Raw genomic sequence first — 15295 nt, forward strand, 5'->3', positions numbered from 1 at the left:
TTTCGTGAAATTTGGCACAAAGTTAGTTTGTAGCATGGGGGCGTGCACCTCGAAGCGATTTTTCGAAAATTCGATGCGGTTCTTTTTCTATTCCAATTTTAAGAACAAAACTATCATAAGATGGACGAGTAAATTACGAACTTATCATAACATGGAACCGTAACATGGGTACAAGCCAATTGGCGAGAAAATTCAAAATACATTATTTGTATTTTGAATACAGGCGAACCAAAAGACCTTTTAATTTTTCTATTACGAGCAAAGCCGTGCGGGTTCCACTAGTTCTAAATATGTCTGCTATGATGAAGTAACGTGTTTTGCTTCTTGGTTGGTGTGCGTCTTGATTGTGGATTGATGTAGAGTAAATAATAAACCACAATTAAGAAATAAAACACGCTATTGTCCGTTTTTCACAAGAAGGCACTTGACTCCTCCCTCGTCACGTGGTATCCGATGATTCTATTTCGCTGTTTTCGGCAGAAGGTATATTCGGATCATAGCATTTTGTTGTAAAAGCAGCAGTTTTTAAAATGTAAGAATAACTAAAATGACAACAGAAGTGAAGCAAGTGATGTAAAGAACACAAACAATTTTTTGCACATTAAAATGCACGCCCAAATTAAAGCTGTCTGGTTGTCCCCTTTAGAAGCGTGTGGATTGCGTACCGATTACCCCCACGTAAAATGGAACTCTGCGCTCGAGGAGGCGTGGCGAAGTGCCTTCTCCTGAAAAACGGACACTACTTCACCATACAGGCATAGAAAAAACGCGGCGTTTAGCCGCAAGATTGCGGACGTGTCGCTACTGAAGTCACGATCCAGGGCTTTACTCCCATGTACTCAGTGAGTATTTGGTGGCTGCGGACCTCAAACTGTTCGATCTTGTGTCAAAGTTCCACTCCACTAGGCTACTCACTGCCTTGGGAAATGGCTTTACTTATGTTGACTATTCACGTAAACCATAGTTTAACTCCAACACAATGAATTTTTGATAGTTTTCAGATCAATTGTTTGTATTTTAAAATTTTAATTTTTAAAGAAGTCATTAAATTTATGTCACAACACACAAAATTACAGCTTGGTACAAGTTACAAAATACACCTTCTTACAATCAAAAGGTGTCTCGCCATCTGGCTTGTCCCTCAATGTCCAATGAATCTCTCCAAATCCATTGAGCTTTAAAGCCCGTTCTATATCCTCTTCTTCCATCGGCAAACAATGGAACTTATTGGAACCGACTTTCCAATACGAACACCCTGTCACTCCGATCATCACCAGCTTGCCACCGACCCTGAGCAACTTGTTGACGCGCCCAAGAATTTTGGAGTAGGATTCCCAGTTCACAGCTGCAGTCTCGAACGTCAACGCCGTCAAGACGATGTCGTATGGAACTTTGCGGTATTCCTCCGCAATAACGTTGTCGTCCAGGACATCACAGTGGATGACACCTTTGACTGCAGATCGAATACGAGATTCAATTTCCGAGCATGCTGCATCTAAATCACTAAAAAAATGATATTATTAAGTAAGGCAAAGTTATGGTGTAAAAACATGAGTAAAATTTGCCACTTTGACGTCTAACAACATTAATTGCAAACTCAAGAGAAGGCAATAAAACTACGTTTGATTAACGTATTTTGTTGAAACACAGTAAACTGTTAATCATCCGCGGCTTTTCTTTTTCACAAAAGAATTTTTTTTTTTTTGGCATTGTCACCTGAATGCACATATTTTTACTTAACAAGCGTCAAAATCTACTTTTAGACATTGCTGTTCTTCCCCTTTCCCCCTCCATTCTTTCCAATGGCATCAAACCTCCTTTGGTCACACAGCTCCCTCCCCCCAATTAAAAAAATATCCTCAAAACACCTCCCCCCTAGAGGGGCATCCCTGAGTCATAAAAACCTAACTAGTTGAAGCCTGATTTTCAGATCTACACTACTTACGCGCGTAAACGAGTAACAGGACCAGACTTGTTCGAAATCATTCTACTCCCCTATGCCTTTTTAGGAGGTAACTAGCTTGATAGGTTTCAGCAAATAGTTTTGCAGGAATAATGAGTGAAACTTTTTTTTTTTTTAGCTTTTACATACATTTTATACATACACAATTATTGTTATAGCTACAGTTTGAATGCAGCCAAGTTTTATTCATTCTCTAAGCTATTTAATACTTTTTTACATATTTAACGGATTATTCGCATATTCACTGCACCTCTAATGAATGACATTGTTCTCAATTTGAAAAAGATTTCAGATTGGCGTGATACGAGAGAAGCTGGGCAATGCTGCTTTAGTATTAGTGACAACTTTAACAACCAACCTACAAGTCTATAAGAATTGGGTTATGAGTTACATACTTTGTCCAAGGGAGTCTCTAAATTATAATGTGCGATGTGATCTAGTACACTGAAAAACTCTGATCCATCCTTTCATCAAGAAATGATGCTCATTTACCAAGTTGAACGATTATGATGTTGTTGTGAAACCTGTAACACCTTCATAATCGATAAAATCAATACCAACAGTTGTCTGCGCCAAATGAGCACCATTTATTAGTGAAAGCTTGTTCGGTTGTTGAAACAAAATTTCTAACATTGTGATAAGAGCCGCTGTTTTTAAGCAAACGATACGGTTTCAGTCCCTAGTATAGGAACTGAATACCCAATAGTACTTTTCCTACGTCATACGGCAACACAAGATAGTTTTAACTTTAAACTATTCTTTTAATGTTTCAACAAAATTATTTGTCAAAGCATGTATGTATACGTAATGGTTCGAAAATAGTATTTTTATTTTTATATTTTCTTGCCCTTAAAAAAAAAGAAAATGAATGCCGAAAATTTAGCCAAATTTAGTGCTGTAAGGAAATGGTTCATCATTTTTTTCTATGCAAAACTGCAATTGAATGGGGGGAGGGAGTGGGTGGCTGTAAATATATATATATATATATATATATATATATATATATATATATATATATATATATATATATATATATATATATATATATATATATATATATATATATATATATATATTAAACGCGAGATATTGAGGTGTAAAACTCCTAGTTGCTAGAACATGCTAAAGTAAGAATTTCCAAAAAAAAAAAATTAATTTCTTATTTCATTATCTTAAAGTATTGAAAAGGTATTTACTGTACTGTTTATCAATATATCAAGAAGAGATAAACAATGAGGACGGTGACCCCCCAGAAATATGACTATACGCTAATTGTATATTATAAGCATGCATAATTTCATTTTTAATCTTAATTATGTATGCGTTAATGTAACTTGAATGAATATAAATAACACCGGAAGATTCTTCTCTGAAGATCTAAGATGCGACTCGTACGGAGCATATGCGATGCTTCCAAGAGTTTCTTTAAAAACTTTTTTACACCTTAAACATTTTTTCGGACATGGGCCTCGATGGAGTGAGACTGATACTATGATTTTACTCCGAAAAAAAAATAAAGCTATTGTGAAAAAACTTCCAGGAAAAAAAGATCGTTTTTGATGATTTTAAAAATGTTTTAGGAGGGAATACCTCCATGAATCTCCGATGTGTTACAAATGTTTTTAATTTTGAACTTTCACCTCTCTAGCCCTTCAGAAGAATGTCAACGGTTAATATAGCACTCCCTTCTCCTCCAAACAAAAATAACATCAATGAAACTGTCAAAAACTGAAAAACATTGAGGGAGGGTGAGAAGGCTACCGTGAAAAAGTGGTGGGTGATGGGGGAAAAGGTGGTCACATTTGGATTCAGGGAAGCATTTTGCATAGGAATCAGCAAAAATGGTATTAGGAGAACCATGTGATGGAATATTTTAAGAGGAGGAACCAATTTTTACTCATTGGCGCTCTTTCTAAAAATTATTTCTGTACCCACGCCATCGTATGTCACGTGACAATCAAACAAAACCTATTTCATTAGCAATTTACCTTCGTCCCTCGGCTCTCGCTACCCTACGGAAAAAGGGAGTCCAGTCAGCGGATTCTGGATCTTTGTTGAGCCATTTTCTCAACTGCTGGCAATTGGCTTCCACAAACTCGCTTAGAATGATGTGTGGCAAAAAAGCACTAGCTGTAGCTATGTTATGCACAGTAGGTCCACTTCCGAGATCTAGTAACCGACTGCCACTCCATTTTCCTGAAAACAACAATGCAAAAAACGATTATGCTCAGTAACTTCCGGTAGAAACGCCGCATCGGCATTATCGCCACACCCCGAAAAAATTGTGTCAAAAAAATCTATAACTCAGGAACACAGAACCTTCGTAAACGCTGTACTTAGAAACAATGACTAACTCATCATGGGTATATCAGGGTAGAAAATATCCATTAAAAAGCATTTTAAAAAGAAAGAATTTACAATATATACTTGTGTATCGCGTATATGGCAGGGGTAGAAAATCAAAAATTTATTTCTGTATCAGCTTTGTATCAGCAAAAATGCCGGTTTTGAATCAGTTCGAACAGTTTTGTATGAGTAAAAATACAGTTTTGTATGAGAATGATCAGTTTTGTATCAGGTAAATTCACGGTTTCGTAACAAAATTTTAAATTTTGTACACTGTCTCTACACAATTTGAAGCAAGTACAAAACATTTGTAACAAAAAAGTACACAAATAATTTTTAAAACCCAATTCGGTAGCAACATTGTAAATTTTTTTAAAAAAAGTGCAAAAACAACTTTTAGTAAAGGTACGATTCCTAACTAGAATCTCAATTTAGTTCTCTGGCTATTTGCTAAAAGTTAATAGGTCAAATTTGACCATGTTCTACTTTGTCAACCATGATGTGTATTTAGAGTGGTATTTTTCAACGTCAGAATTTGTTAAGTGGAACAATATGAACTACCAGACATTGTTTCTTAGCAGTTGTTGCAAAAATTTATCATATATTAATTTATAGCATTACATGACACAGAAAACGACTAAATGGTTTTAATTTAAAAATGCCTTTTGTATATTTATTACATACAAAGCTAAAGAGATGGGAAAAAAAACCCTTCAAGAAACCTATTTATAGGCAGCTTCTAATTATTGAACAAAAAAAAAAAAAAAAAAATCAGAGAGGGAAGGAGGAGGAGATGCTAATATAAGATGTGAGATTCTCTTTTACTTTGGTAAAAATGAAAAAAAAAAAAAAAAAAAAAACTTTTTTGGAATTCATTAGCTAATTTGAAAAGCAAAGTCTTTGGGTGCAAAAAACATTTCTTCGACAGAAAGATTTGAAAATGAAATAAAGTTTTAAAATTCGCATGAATTAAAGATTTGTGTAAGAAATAAAAGTTTTTATGCCTCCACATGCCACGGCTATAATTTAGAAACCACATCGATAAGTTATTCACAGAAAAAAAAAATTAATTTTAATTATGAAATTTTGAATTCAAATTATGTTTTTCGCAATCACGAACTGAGACAGGACCCTACTCATTGGAGTTATTGTTTTTAGAAACAGCTCCTGTCCCCCCCCCCCCACAAGCCTGCCTCTCCTCCTGGGCGGTTACATGTGCATAGTTGTGTGTGTAAGTGTGTAGGCTTGTGTGTGTGCGTAGACCTGTGTATATACACGTAGGCGTGTGTGTGTGTATGTGTGTGAGTGTGTGAGCGTTCGTGTGTGTAGGACATGGACGCCTCCGACCAGGTGAAGCGGATAGCTCAGGACCGGAACAGCCGCGCCGCGCCGCCTGCAGAGGACGGTGGGCGGTGGTGCTGCAGAGGCTTCTGGTATAAGCTGAAAAGGGCACGGAACATCAAAAACGATCAAATGAGAACAATAAGCAATCGTGATTGCTAAAAAAAATATATATATATATATATATATATATATATATATATATATATATATATATATATATATATATATATATATATATATATATATATATATATATATATATATATATATATATATAAAAGTGCTTCAAGCTTTAAAGACTTTTTCATTACAGTAAACTCCCGATTATCGGCGGTTGAATTATCCGCGGGTCTTTTCAGCTTTTTTTTTTTTTCCTTAACGGTCATCAAATGAGGCAGTGAGAAGCAAAGGGATGCAAGTGGCAAAATTAAAAATTTGGAGATAACCGGTGCAAATGGTAGGTGAACCTCTCCTCTGTCTTGGGGCAAGAGATGGTACTTAACCCTGGTAGGTGCTGCTGTACAGCATGATTTAGAAAAAAATTTCAATGAAAGCCTACCTAGGATCTGATCTTTAAACGCATTTTACTGGAAAATTAAAATAGTCCACTTGCATCCCTTTGCTTCTCACTGCCTCAAATGTTTTTTGAACTAATGATTGTGTAATTGTTCGAGTTTAGCTTTTAATTTTTTTTTTACGTTTAATGTTAGTAGATGCAATATAGCAATGTTTTTAGCTTTAAATTAAATGTATGTGTGAGTATTATTCATCTTTTTTAGCTATTGTACACACTTAAAATACTTAAAATACACCGCCTGCTCAGTTATTCCATCCGAGGACTGCAGTTTCGTGCTTTTTAGCACTCATCAGCCCGGAATAGAAATCACATGAGCTGGAGGCGAAAAATCTCTTAAGGGAGCCAAGAGAGCCAAAAAAACTGGTAGCTATTGCAGAATTAGCAAACCAGATGAGCGACTGCAGCAATGGTGCAGTTCATCTCAAAGATTGATGGCAAAGCTAAGGTATTTTGTAGTAAGTTAATAAAAGTGGTTTACTAATTCTGCATTAGCTACCAGTTTGTTTGGCTCTCTTGGCTCCCTTAAGAGATTTTTCGCCTCCAGCTCATGTGATTCCTATTCCGGGCTGATGAGTGCTAAAAAGCACGAAACTGCAGTCCTCGGATGGAATAACTGAGCTGGCGGTGTATTTTAAGTATTTCTGCCTTAGCCCTGGCTTTAGGGCGCTAACTTACTACAAAATACCTTAGGTTTGCCATCAATCTTTGAGATGAACCGCACCATTGCTGCGGTCGCTCATCTGGTTTGCTAATTCTGCTTTAGCTACCAGTTTGTTTGGCTCTCTTGGCTCCCTTAAGAGATTTTTCGCCTCCAGCTCATGTGATTTCTATTCCGGGCTGATGAGTGCTAAAAAGCACGAAACTGCAGTCTTCGGATGGAATAACTGAGCTGGCGGTGTGTTTTAAGTATTTCTGCCTTAGCCCTGGCTTTAGGGCGCTAACTTACTACAAAATATCGTACACGCACTGTCAAAAATGAAACGCTCAATTTTAACGATTCGGCAATCCTCGAGCACTATTTCGTTATTTTCGACGATCTTTTTGTCACTGAATCACGTGATATTTGACGAAACCAGAAATCTCAAATTTTTCACGAAATTATTTCGTCTCGGTTTCGTCACATTGCAGTGCATTCTGGGAGTTTTCGTTTCAATCTTGTACTTGCTCGTTCAATTATCTTACTTCAATTATTCTAAAAGATTCATAAAAAAGGTTAGTATTTATTGAAATTTGTATGTGCAATGTGCCTTCTTTTATGTATGGTTACATTTTTGTTTAGTGTTGTGTTTATAGTTGTATTTAAAACACATTAAAATTGAAAACGAACGGTTCGATTAGGTTTAGAATTCTGTGTGTGTTAACTTTGAGTCACCTCCACGTTAGGCTTAGCAAGTGTTTTTTTTTTTTTTTTTGTAAAAGAAAATGTTGGTTCGTTGACATTTGTTTCCAAAAGCGTACTTCCTTTATTTCGTTAAAAAAATTACAAACATGACTAAAGAGTTTGTACGAATTTAAACTTACACGAAAAAAAAAAACCCTCCACCGTAGCTTAACTAACACTGATGATAAATACAGCGCTTTTATAAAAGGTATAGAACTTTGAAGTTTTTAATTTCAACATGGAATATATTACATGGTTATGAGTTTTCATTCTTTTCCATGAATTTTACAAAAATAATTCTGTTAAACGAAGTGTATTTTTTAGTTTAATAGTTCAAATTTGTTTCATTCTGCATTTTTATTTTCTTAAACAAATACTATATACCAATCCCCCAATATGCTTACCAGCTTACCCCACGTTGTTTATCTAATCTCTTTCTTTGCGGCAGATGTTTCTAGCAATAAGTGCTTATGTTCATTATTTGTGCAGCCTTTTTTTTTTTTTACTTGCATAAAACATGAAGTAATATCAATTTGATAAAATCATTTTAAGATAGAAAAAATATTAATTTCCCTAAAGAACTCTATCTTTGTGCTTGATATTTCAGCAGAATATTTTCAATATTTTTTCAATTTTTCCGCAAATTAAAATAAATTATTGAAGTGAAGCTTTAATGTTTAACCTCGATTTAAAAAGAAAAGATAGTATAGCATGTTTGAAAATTGTAATAACAATAATAAGCATTTTTTGTTGTTTATTCTCCCACTTCATGCACTAAATTTATAAGTTTTTCTATGTCAATTTGTGTTACATGATTTGTCATAATTATGAATTTTTTCATTATACATAGTTTCTATAGCTAAAATAAATGCAGCATTAATTTTATTGCCATATTTGCCGCCTCAAGATATTGACAACCAAAAGTGAGAAATCCCGGTCTACATTAAATCAGACTAAGAAGCATTTTATAGATGAACTTCCAATAAATCTAAATCTTTTAGTTGGAGTTGTGATTTTGCTGGATATAAAGTAAAATGTCTGAAAATTTAACCGAACTTCAATTGACAAATTGAAAGGATAATGAAAATATATGAAAAATTGAAAGGATAATGAAAGTATATGAAAAATTAAAAGGATAATGAAAATATATGAAAAATTAAAAGGATAATGGAAAATATATGAAAAATTAAAAGGATAATGAAAATATATGATAAGCTTTATATATGTAACAAGCTCTGCTCACCATACTAGTCCCTATTTTCATTATATACCTTTGAAAAAAAATCCATCGATATCAGTCAATTAGTTCTCAAGACACAAACAAACAAGAAAATGCACTTTTTTATTGGGTTTCCCCTATCTTTGGCAGCTCTTCTCCCTTGGCGTTTTTTTATTTACTGCGTGAAAATTGCATATTTTAAAAATCAAATATGCTTAGTTAAAAGGTGATACTCCCTTCGTCTCCGTCCCAAACTAGTAAGTAAAGCTACGTTTGAATATTTTTGTACTAGTGATTGGTTCTGATGATTTTATGATTTTGTTCGAATATTTTTCAAAAATTTCAAGATACTATACTATCAATTAACAACTTTACTTGGCAAGCATTCCCTCTTAAAATCATTACCAGCTGAGTTAAAAAAATCCTAAGTACACACGCCCTTAAGCTACGCCCCATTTTGTAAGTACTCTACCCCCAGTATTGCAGAATAATCAGTTTTTTTTCTACTAAATCCCTATCCATCAGCTAGAAGGTAGCTTTATGTAATTACTAGTCAGTTTATGAAATGGAGCGTGGCTTCGAGTGTTGGAGCCCTGGGTTTTTTGACTTTAATTTGGTAGTGGTTTAAGGAGGTAAAGCTCGGTAGGTAAATGTTGTTTATTGATAACATAGCACAGAAAAATCTCTGAAAAAAAGTGCAAATAAAATCATAATCACCAGTTTCAGTACTACTTAATTCATAACTACTTTATTGGAACTAATTTGGGTAGGGGGGGGGGAGTACTTCAGAAAACATTCGTGAAGAAAACGAAACACGAAAATCTAAAAAAAAAGGTGTATTTTGGCTATCGGTTAAAATAAAAAATAAACTTAAAAAAAAATCACAGATCAACAATTTTCGCACTTTTGATTTTTTTATAGCTCAAAAAAATGAAAATTTACGACTTGATGTGCAAAAGAATTAACTCGTTTAATGGCCAAATAATGCTGATTCTCGATAAATTGAAGAAACTCTAATTCTAGAATAATATTCAGAAATTAATTTCAGAAACTAACTGAGAGTCTAGCTGCCTAAATAAAAATTTTGTTCATCCGCTGTAAAAATAACTCATTCTTGCAATCTGCTTGATAAAAAGCTGTCAGCATCGAAATAATCATATATTTGGAAAAATATGAAAATTAAATCAGATGCTTTTCAAAGTCACAAGCGAATCGTAGCTTTTTAACTTAAGAAAAAAAAACTCAGATTTTGAAAGAAATCGTGAAAACATGTTTTATTTCAGAAATAAATTGCTGAATTTAATCGTAAAACTTTCCTCGGAATAGAAAAAAGATCCATGTGCATGAGGGCATACACCTATGGACTTAAACTTTTCTTATTATGTATATATTCTCTTTTTAAAACTTTTTTAGGATGGATCCAGCATCACGGAGATAATCAGAACAAGGACAGACGAAGACTTTTTCATAATTATAACAATATTCTAAATGTTCGTATATTATACATTGATTTCATGTTACACATGTTTGGAAATAAAAATAGAAACTTAGGGGTAAAAAGCAAAGGTATATTTTTATAATTATTTAACAAACATTACACTAAATTAATTTTACCAAAAGATTTATTTCACGTCTGCATTTTTTTAAGATTTATATATTCAAATACCTTTTTGCAATTTTGGCAGAGAATTGTTTTCAAAGTATGAAGTATGAAATGCATGCAATAATAAAGTTCCAGTATTAAACATAAATTTGGCCAAATAAACATTCTACATACAAGCAAAATTAGTAAAACAAATAATTAATTGGAAAAAGAAAAAGGAAAGCTTTTTCTTAAGATTATCTAATTTTATTTTCTGTATCTAATTTTAGAACAAATATATACTAACTTAAAGTTGTCCATTTTATTGTACTTTTTTTTTTTTTGAAATTTGGTATAAATTGGATAAAAATCTTTTTTTTTTCTGGAATTTTTTTATGCGATGCAATGAAGAAGAAACTTCTCAGCAATTTCCTCCCGAGCATATATCAATCTAACTGTGCATAAAAGTGGCACATGATTTATTTTTCCAGTACCCAATGTCTGCTGAGGAAGTAGCACTTTTATATTCCCAGTAGGGGCAGAGCGATGTAGGAATTTCTACATCGTGATGCATCGCCATCCTTACATCGCGATGTAGCGATGTAATTCAAACAGTTTGAAATATTCTTTTCGCTTTAGGGGCATCCTCCTCCGCAATTAGGGGAGTTTTCCTTACAAAAATCCAGGCTTTCGTCAGATCTTTTTCTAATTTGGCACATAGGTTCTTTAATCACATGGAATATACCTCATGATGGACCCCCATGGGATATATGCCCCATATGAATACTACCCCATGGGAAACTATCCTATGTGGATTTCCAGCATCAAAGGATATCTGGGCCGAATCTGGAAAAGATCCGACGAAAAATGATTTTTTTTCAAGGAAAACCCCCATCGGGGTTGCCCCCTCATTCATTGACGAAAGCTAACCTCCGTGAATTCCTGAGCATCAAAGAACCTGTATGGAAAATTTAGAAAAGATCAGACAAAAACTTTTTTTATATATAAGGAGAACTTCCAATGCGGGGTTGCTCCCCCACCCCCCCCCCCCCATCATGGAGGGTTGAAAACTACCATGTGTGAATTCCCGAGCATCAGAGGACCTCTGTTCCAAATTTGGAAAAGATATGATAAAAACTGTTTTTTTTATAAGAACCCCTCCCGTATGGGGATTGCCCCCCATAGCGAAAAGAAAACCACCCTATGAGAATTCCTGAGCATCAAATAACAAACCTCTAGCAAATTCGGAAAGATCCAACAAAAACTGGATTTCTTGTAGGAAAACTACCATAGGGGTTAACCCCCCCCCCCCCATAGAAGGCCGAAAACTACCCTGCGTGAATCTCCGTGCATCAAAGAGCCTATGTGTCAAATTTTGGAAAGATCAGACAAAAACTTTTTTTAATACGGAGAACCCCCAATGCGGGGTTGTCTGTCCCTCCCCCCCGCCCCCACATAGAGGGACATAAACGACCTTGTGTGAATTCCCGAGCCTCCAATAACGAACCTCTGTGCCAAATTTGGAAAATATCCGACAAAAATTAGATTTTTTGAAGGAAAACCCCCATTATGGGGGGTTTAATTAGATACCATGGGGAGTTTAATCTGCAATGATTTGTTTTACCTTTTTTAAGAAATTGTTTGTTTGCAATTTTACATAAATAAAAATTTGCTTGACATATTTTATGTGCCTCATTTTTTAACAATTACTTGTCTTTTTTATGGGGGGGGGCTGCAGGCCCGTTGTTTCAATTTTTTTCCAAATATGACAAAGAGTCTGTACTCAATAAAAATTTTACAGAAAACGAACTAAAACAACGGCCAGTCATGTGTAAAAACATGAATGTTCAAAAATAAAGACGGGAGGGGGGGGGGTCAATTGGCCCCCTCACCCCGTAAATGACGGGCCTGTGAAAGTGACTATACGCAATAAAGTGGGAAACTACGGTGGTAAGATTCTAAAGTTAGAATTTGATCACACGCACACAAATCTTATAAAATACAGTCAAACCTCGTTATAACGAACTTAAAGGGACCATTAAAATCGATTATTATAAAACGTGGTTCGCTTTATCCAAAAAACAATAAACAATAAGACAAGGATTGCAAAAAAGTTCATTTCAGCAGTTATTTGTTTTAAGCGTGTTCGAATTAACGAGGTTCGACTGTATTCGCAAATATAAAAAAAAACGAATGTGCTCAAAGCAAAAAAAAAAGGAAATAAATTTTCTTAAAAATTTACGAAATTAACGTCCTCATATATGACGAAATTAATGCTCTCAAAACTACGAAAATGATTGTTAATTTGACGAAACTAGAATGAAGAAATATTTCATTACATTTGACGAAATTCGCATCCTCAAACCACTAACAAAAGCAGTTTCTTCAATTTGACGAAATGTTCGCTCGGAGCATATCCCTGGAAGTAGTTTCGTCAAAAACGAAGAAAATTTCGTCAAATTTGAAAGTCCCTTATTGAGAGTGCGCTAGTATAGTTTTTTACCTGTTATTCGGATTATCCGCGGTTTTCGCTCATCCGCGGTTAACGCGCCACCCAATTCCGCGGATAATCGGGAGTTTACTGTAAAACCTTTGAAGATTTTAAAAATCCTTAAAAAAGAAGCTAAAAGTGTTTTAAAAATTTAATTAACAAATACTGAAGAAAATATTTTTTTTTTTTTTTTGATTCCAGGTTTACACAGTACAAATGTTTGAAACAATGCAGCATTGAAAACGGCACGCTACCAGAACACTTGAAATAACAAGTGAAGTTTTATGAAATAGAATGCTCAACTCAACGATTATGTTCTTAAAACTAGTGATACTACACGTCCTGTACGTTAAAGAAAAAGGAAAGTTTTTTATTTAAAATTTGAAAAAATATTAGTACGGAAATCGAACCCTTCAAAATAAGCAAATATTATACGTTAAAATATATCAAAACAGTTGAGGACAAAAGTTTTCGAATCGAAACCTATTTCTTCACCCCCCCCCTTTTTTTTATCGTCGTCTCTATATTATTTAATATTTGTTTTGCATTTAGTTTCTCCTTCTCCTTCCACTAAAACTATGCCGTGACAATCACAATTCTTCAGTCAGCGAAACTTAAGTTAATATAAGCTTCGAGTTATTACTCTTCCGGCCACTATAACCAGGGCCAAATATAAGACATGGGCACAGGCCCAGGGCAAAGAATTTGTAGCTTAAGTTAAAATTGGAGTAATTTAATATTTCAATGCAGCAAGGTGCCGAATATCAAATGTAAAAACAAAAGTCTCCTCAAATTTTCTGATGGTAGAAAAGCAGTGGCGGCTCGTGCCTTGAAAAAATGAGGGGGCCAGATCTTCTGTGCACTCGCAGCCAGGACCTGATTACCGCACAGGCCTACTAGGCCCCCTCTTCCTAACGGGCCCCAAATTACTTAAAGAATTATGCATAGCATTACAACTGTACAAAAAATACACATATTTTAAAAATAATAGCCTTCAGGGGGCCTCCAAATTATTGTGAACCTTGGGCCTCAATTTCAGTTAGTCGGTCCCTGCTCGCAGCCCTCCCCCACCGGTTTTTGAAAAGAAAAAGAAACATTTAAACTTTCTTAAAATATCATTTGTTATAAATAAATAAAATTAAATTTATTTTAAGCACAGGACAAACTACAAAATACTTAATCTAATAAGTAAATCACGAAAGATATTAATAATATTCAAGCTATGTAAAATAAACAACATACAGGCAGGGTAACGGATTCTTTTGTAACGGTCTCGGCGAATCCTGCTGTAAATATTGAGGTTCAGTGCGTTGGTGTTGAGAGAAAAACACACACACACACAAATAATCAGCATTAATTTTACTCTTTTAACAGATAATCCGCGGATTATACACAGAAAAATACGGTGCAATCTTTTTTTTTAATTTCAAGCACATAACACACACACACAAAAAACAAAAGATAATAAATTAAGAAGTTATAAATAACTGTCTGAAAAAAGTGAGGGGGCCAGGGCCCCTTCGGGCCCCTCCCACGAGCCGCCACTGTAGAAAAGCATCATATGAACTCACTTAATTTGAAGGTAAACGTTATGAAAACGAAACAATACAAATCTTTTGTAAATTCGCAAGTTTAAATAAACATAAAGCAATTTTCGGAAATTTTTTCAGTAATCGGAAACTTTAAATGTACTTGAAGTACATTAAAAATCTTTATACCTAAAATAGAACGCTTATTAAACGAACAATAAATGAGATTTCACTGTAATTATTCTAGAATATCAATAAGTTGGACAGTGCTTACCTGAAGAAAAGAACTTGTATAGACATGAAAACCAAAAATCATAATTATTCTCCGATTTCTCTTCCTTCAAACCTTGCAATTTAAACTTTTGAAATTCCTCAGGCGTTAAATTTTGTTGATATGCTTCTTTAATGTTTTTCTCCACAGAATCCATTATAAGGACTAGCTTATTGACAGTTTCGAACAGAGGCACACGAGAACTGTAGAAAGATCTTCTTACTTTTTCAAGAAGCAAGAAAATCCATTCTTCGCTTCTCGGTTATCTTTTCTTCCAATCTAATCGAAATCTACATATGATGTATGAGATGTTTATAGGACTTGACACAGATGCCTTGGAGGATATTTAGGGTCGCTAGAGATAAGAGGGTTGTTTAGAAACTTCGGAACTTTCTGTTGAAGAAAGATAATTTTGTTTCTTCTGCTTAAATGATTCGGCGATCATGAAAGGTACGACTCTTATCTCCCCAACTAATGCACATTTCTGTGTACTTAACTTACTTGAGTTCAATGACAAGGGCATCTTGAGCATTTCCTCTCAGAAAACGGTTAGAGTCATTGCATCCAGGGCATATAGGCCAAGTAGGCCCTG

The 15295-nt window shown here is 34.6% G+C and overlaps 1 protein-coding gene across 1 annotated transcript; it reads right to left on the reverse strand.

The window, feature by feature from the left end:
* Positions 1-1026: 1026 nt before the first annotated feature.
* On the reverse strand, positions 1027-14905 carry LOC129225079 (indolethylamine N-methyltransferase-like). Its single transcript, XM_054859633.1, has 3 exons — positions 14707-14905; positions 3952-4159; positions 1027-1503 (listed from the first exon to the last, which is right to left on the reverse strand). The coding sequence occupies exons 1-3, from the start codon at positions 14858-14860 to the stop codon at positions 1071-1073; spliced, it is 795 nt and encodes a 264-aa protein (XP_054715608.1). The 5' UTR covers positions 14861-14905; the 3' UTR covers positions 1027-1070.
* Between the last annotated feature and the right edge of the window lie 390 nt (positions 14906-15295).

This window comes from Uloborus diversus, chromosome 6 (genome assembly GCF_026930045.1).
Source record: "Uloborus diversus isolate 005 chromosome 6, Udiv.v.3.1, whole genome shotgun sequence".
NCBI lineage: Eukaryota > Metazoa > Arthropoda > Arachnida > Araneae > Uloboridae > Uloborus > Uloborus diversus.

Excerpts from the sequence above, each read along its gene's own strand:
- LOC129225079 (XM_054859633.1), bottom strand. The coding sequence starts at position 14,860 with ATGGATTCTGTGGAGAAAAACATTAAAGAAGCATATCAACAAAATTTA. Across the intron at positions 4,160-14,706 it reads ATACAAGTTCTTTTCTTCAG|GAAAATGGAGTGGCAGTCGG; the intron begins GTAAGCACTGTC and ends TGTTGTTTTCAG. Across the intron at positions 1,504-3,951 it reads GCGAGAGCCGAGGGACGAAG|TGATTTAGATGCAGCATGCT; the intron begins GTAAATTGCTAA and ends TCATTTTTTTAG.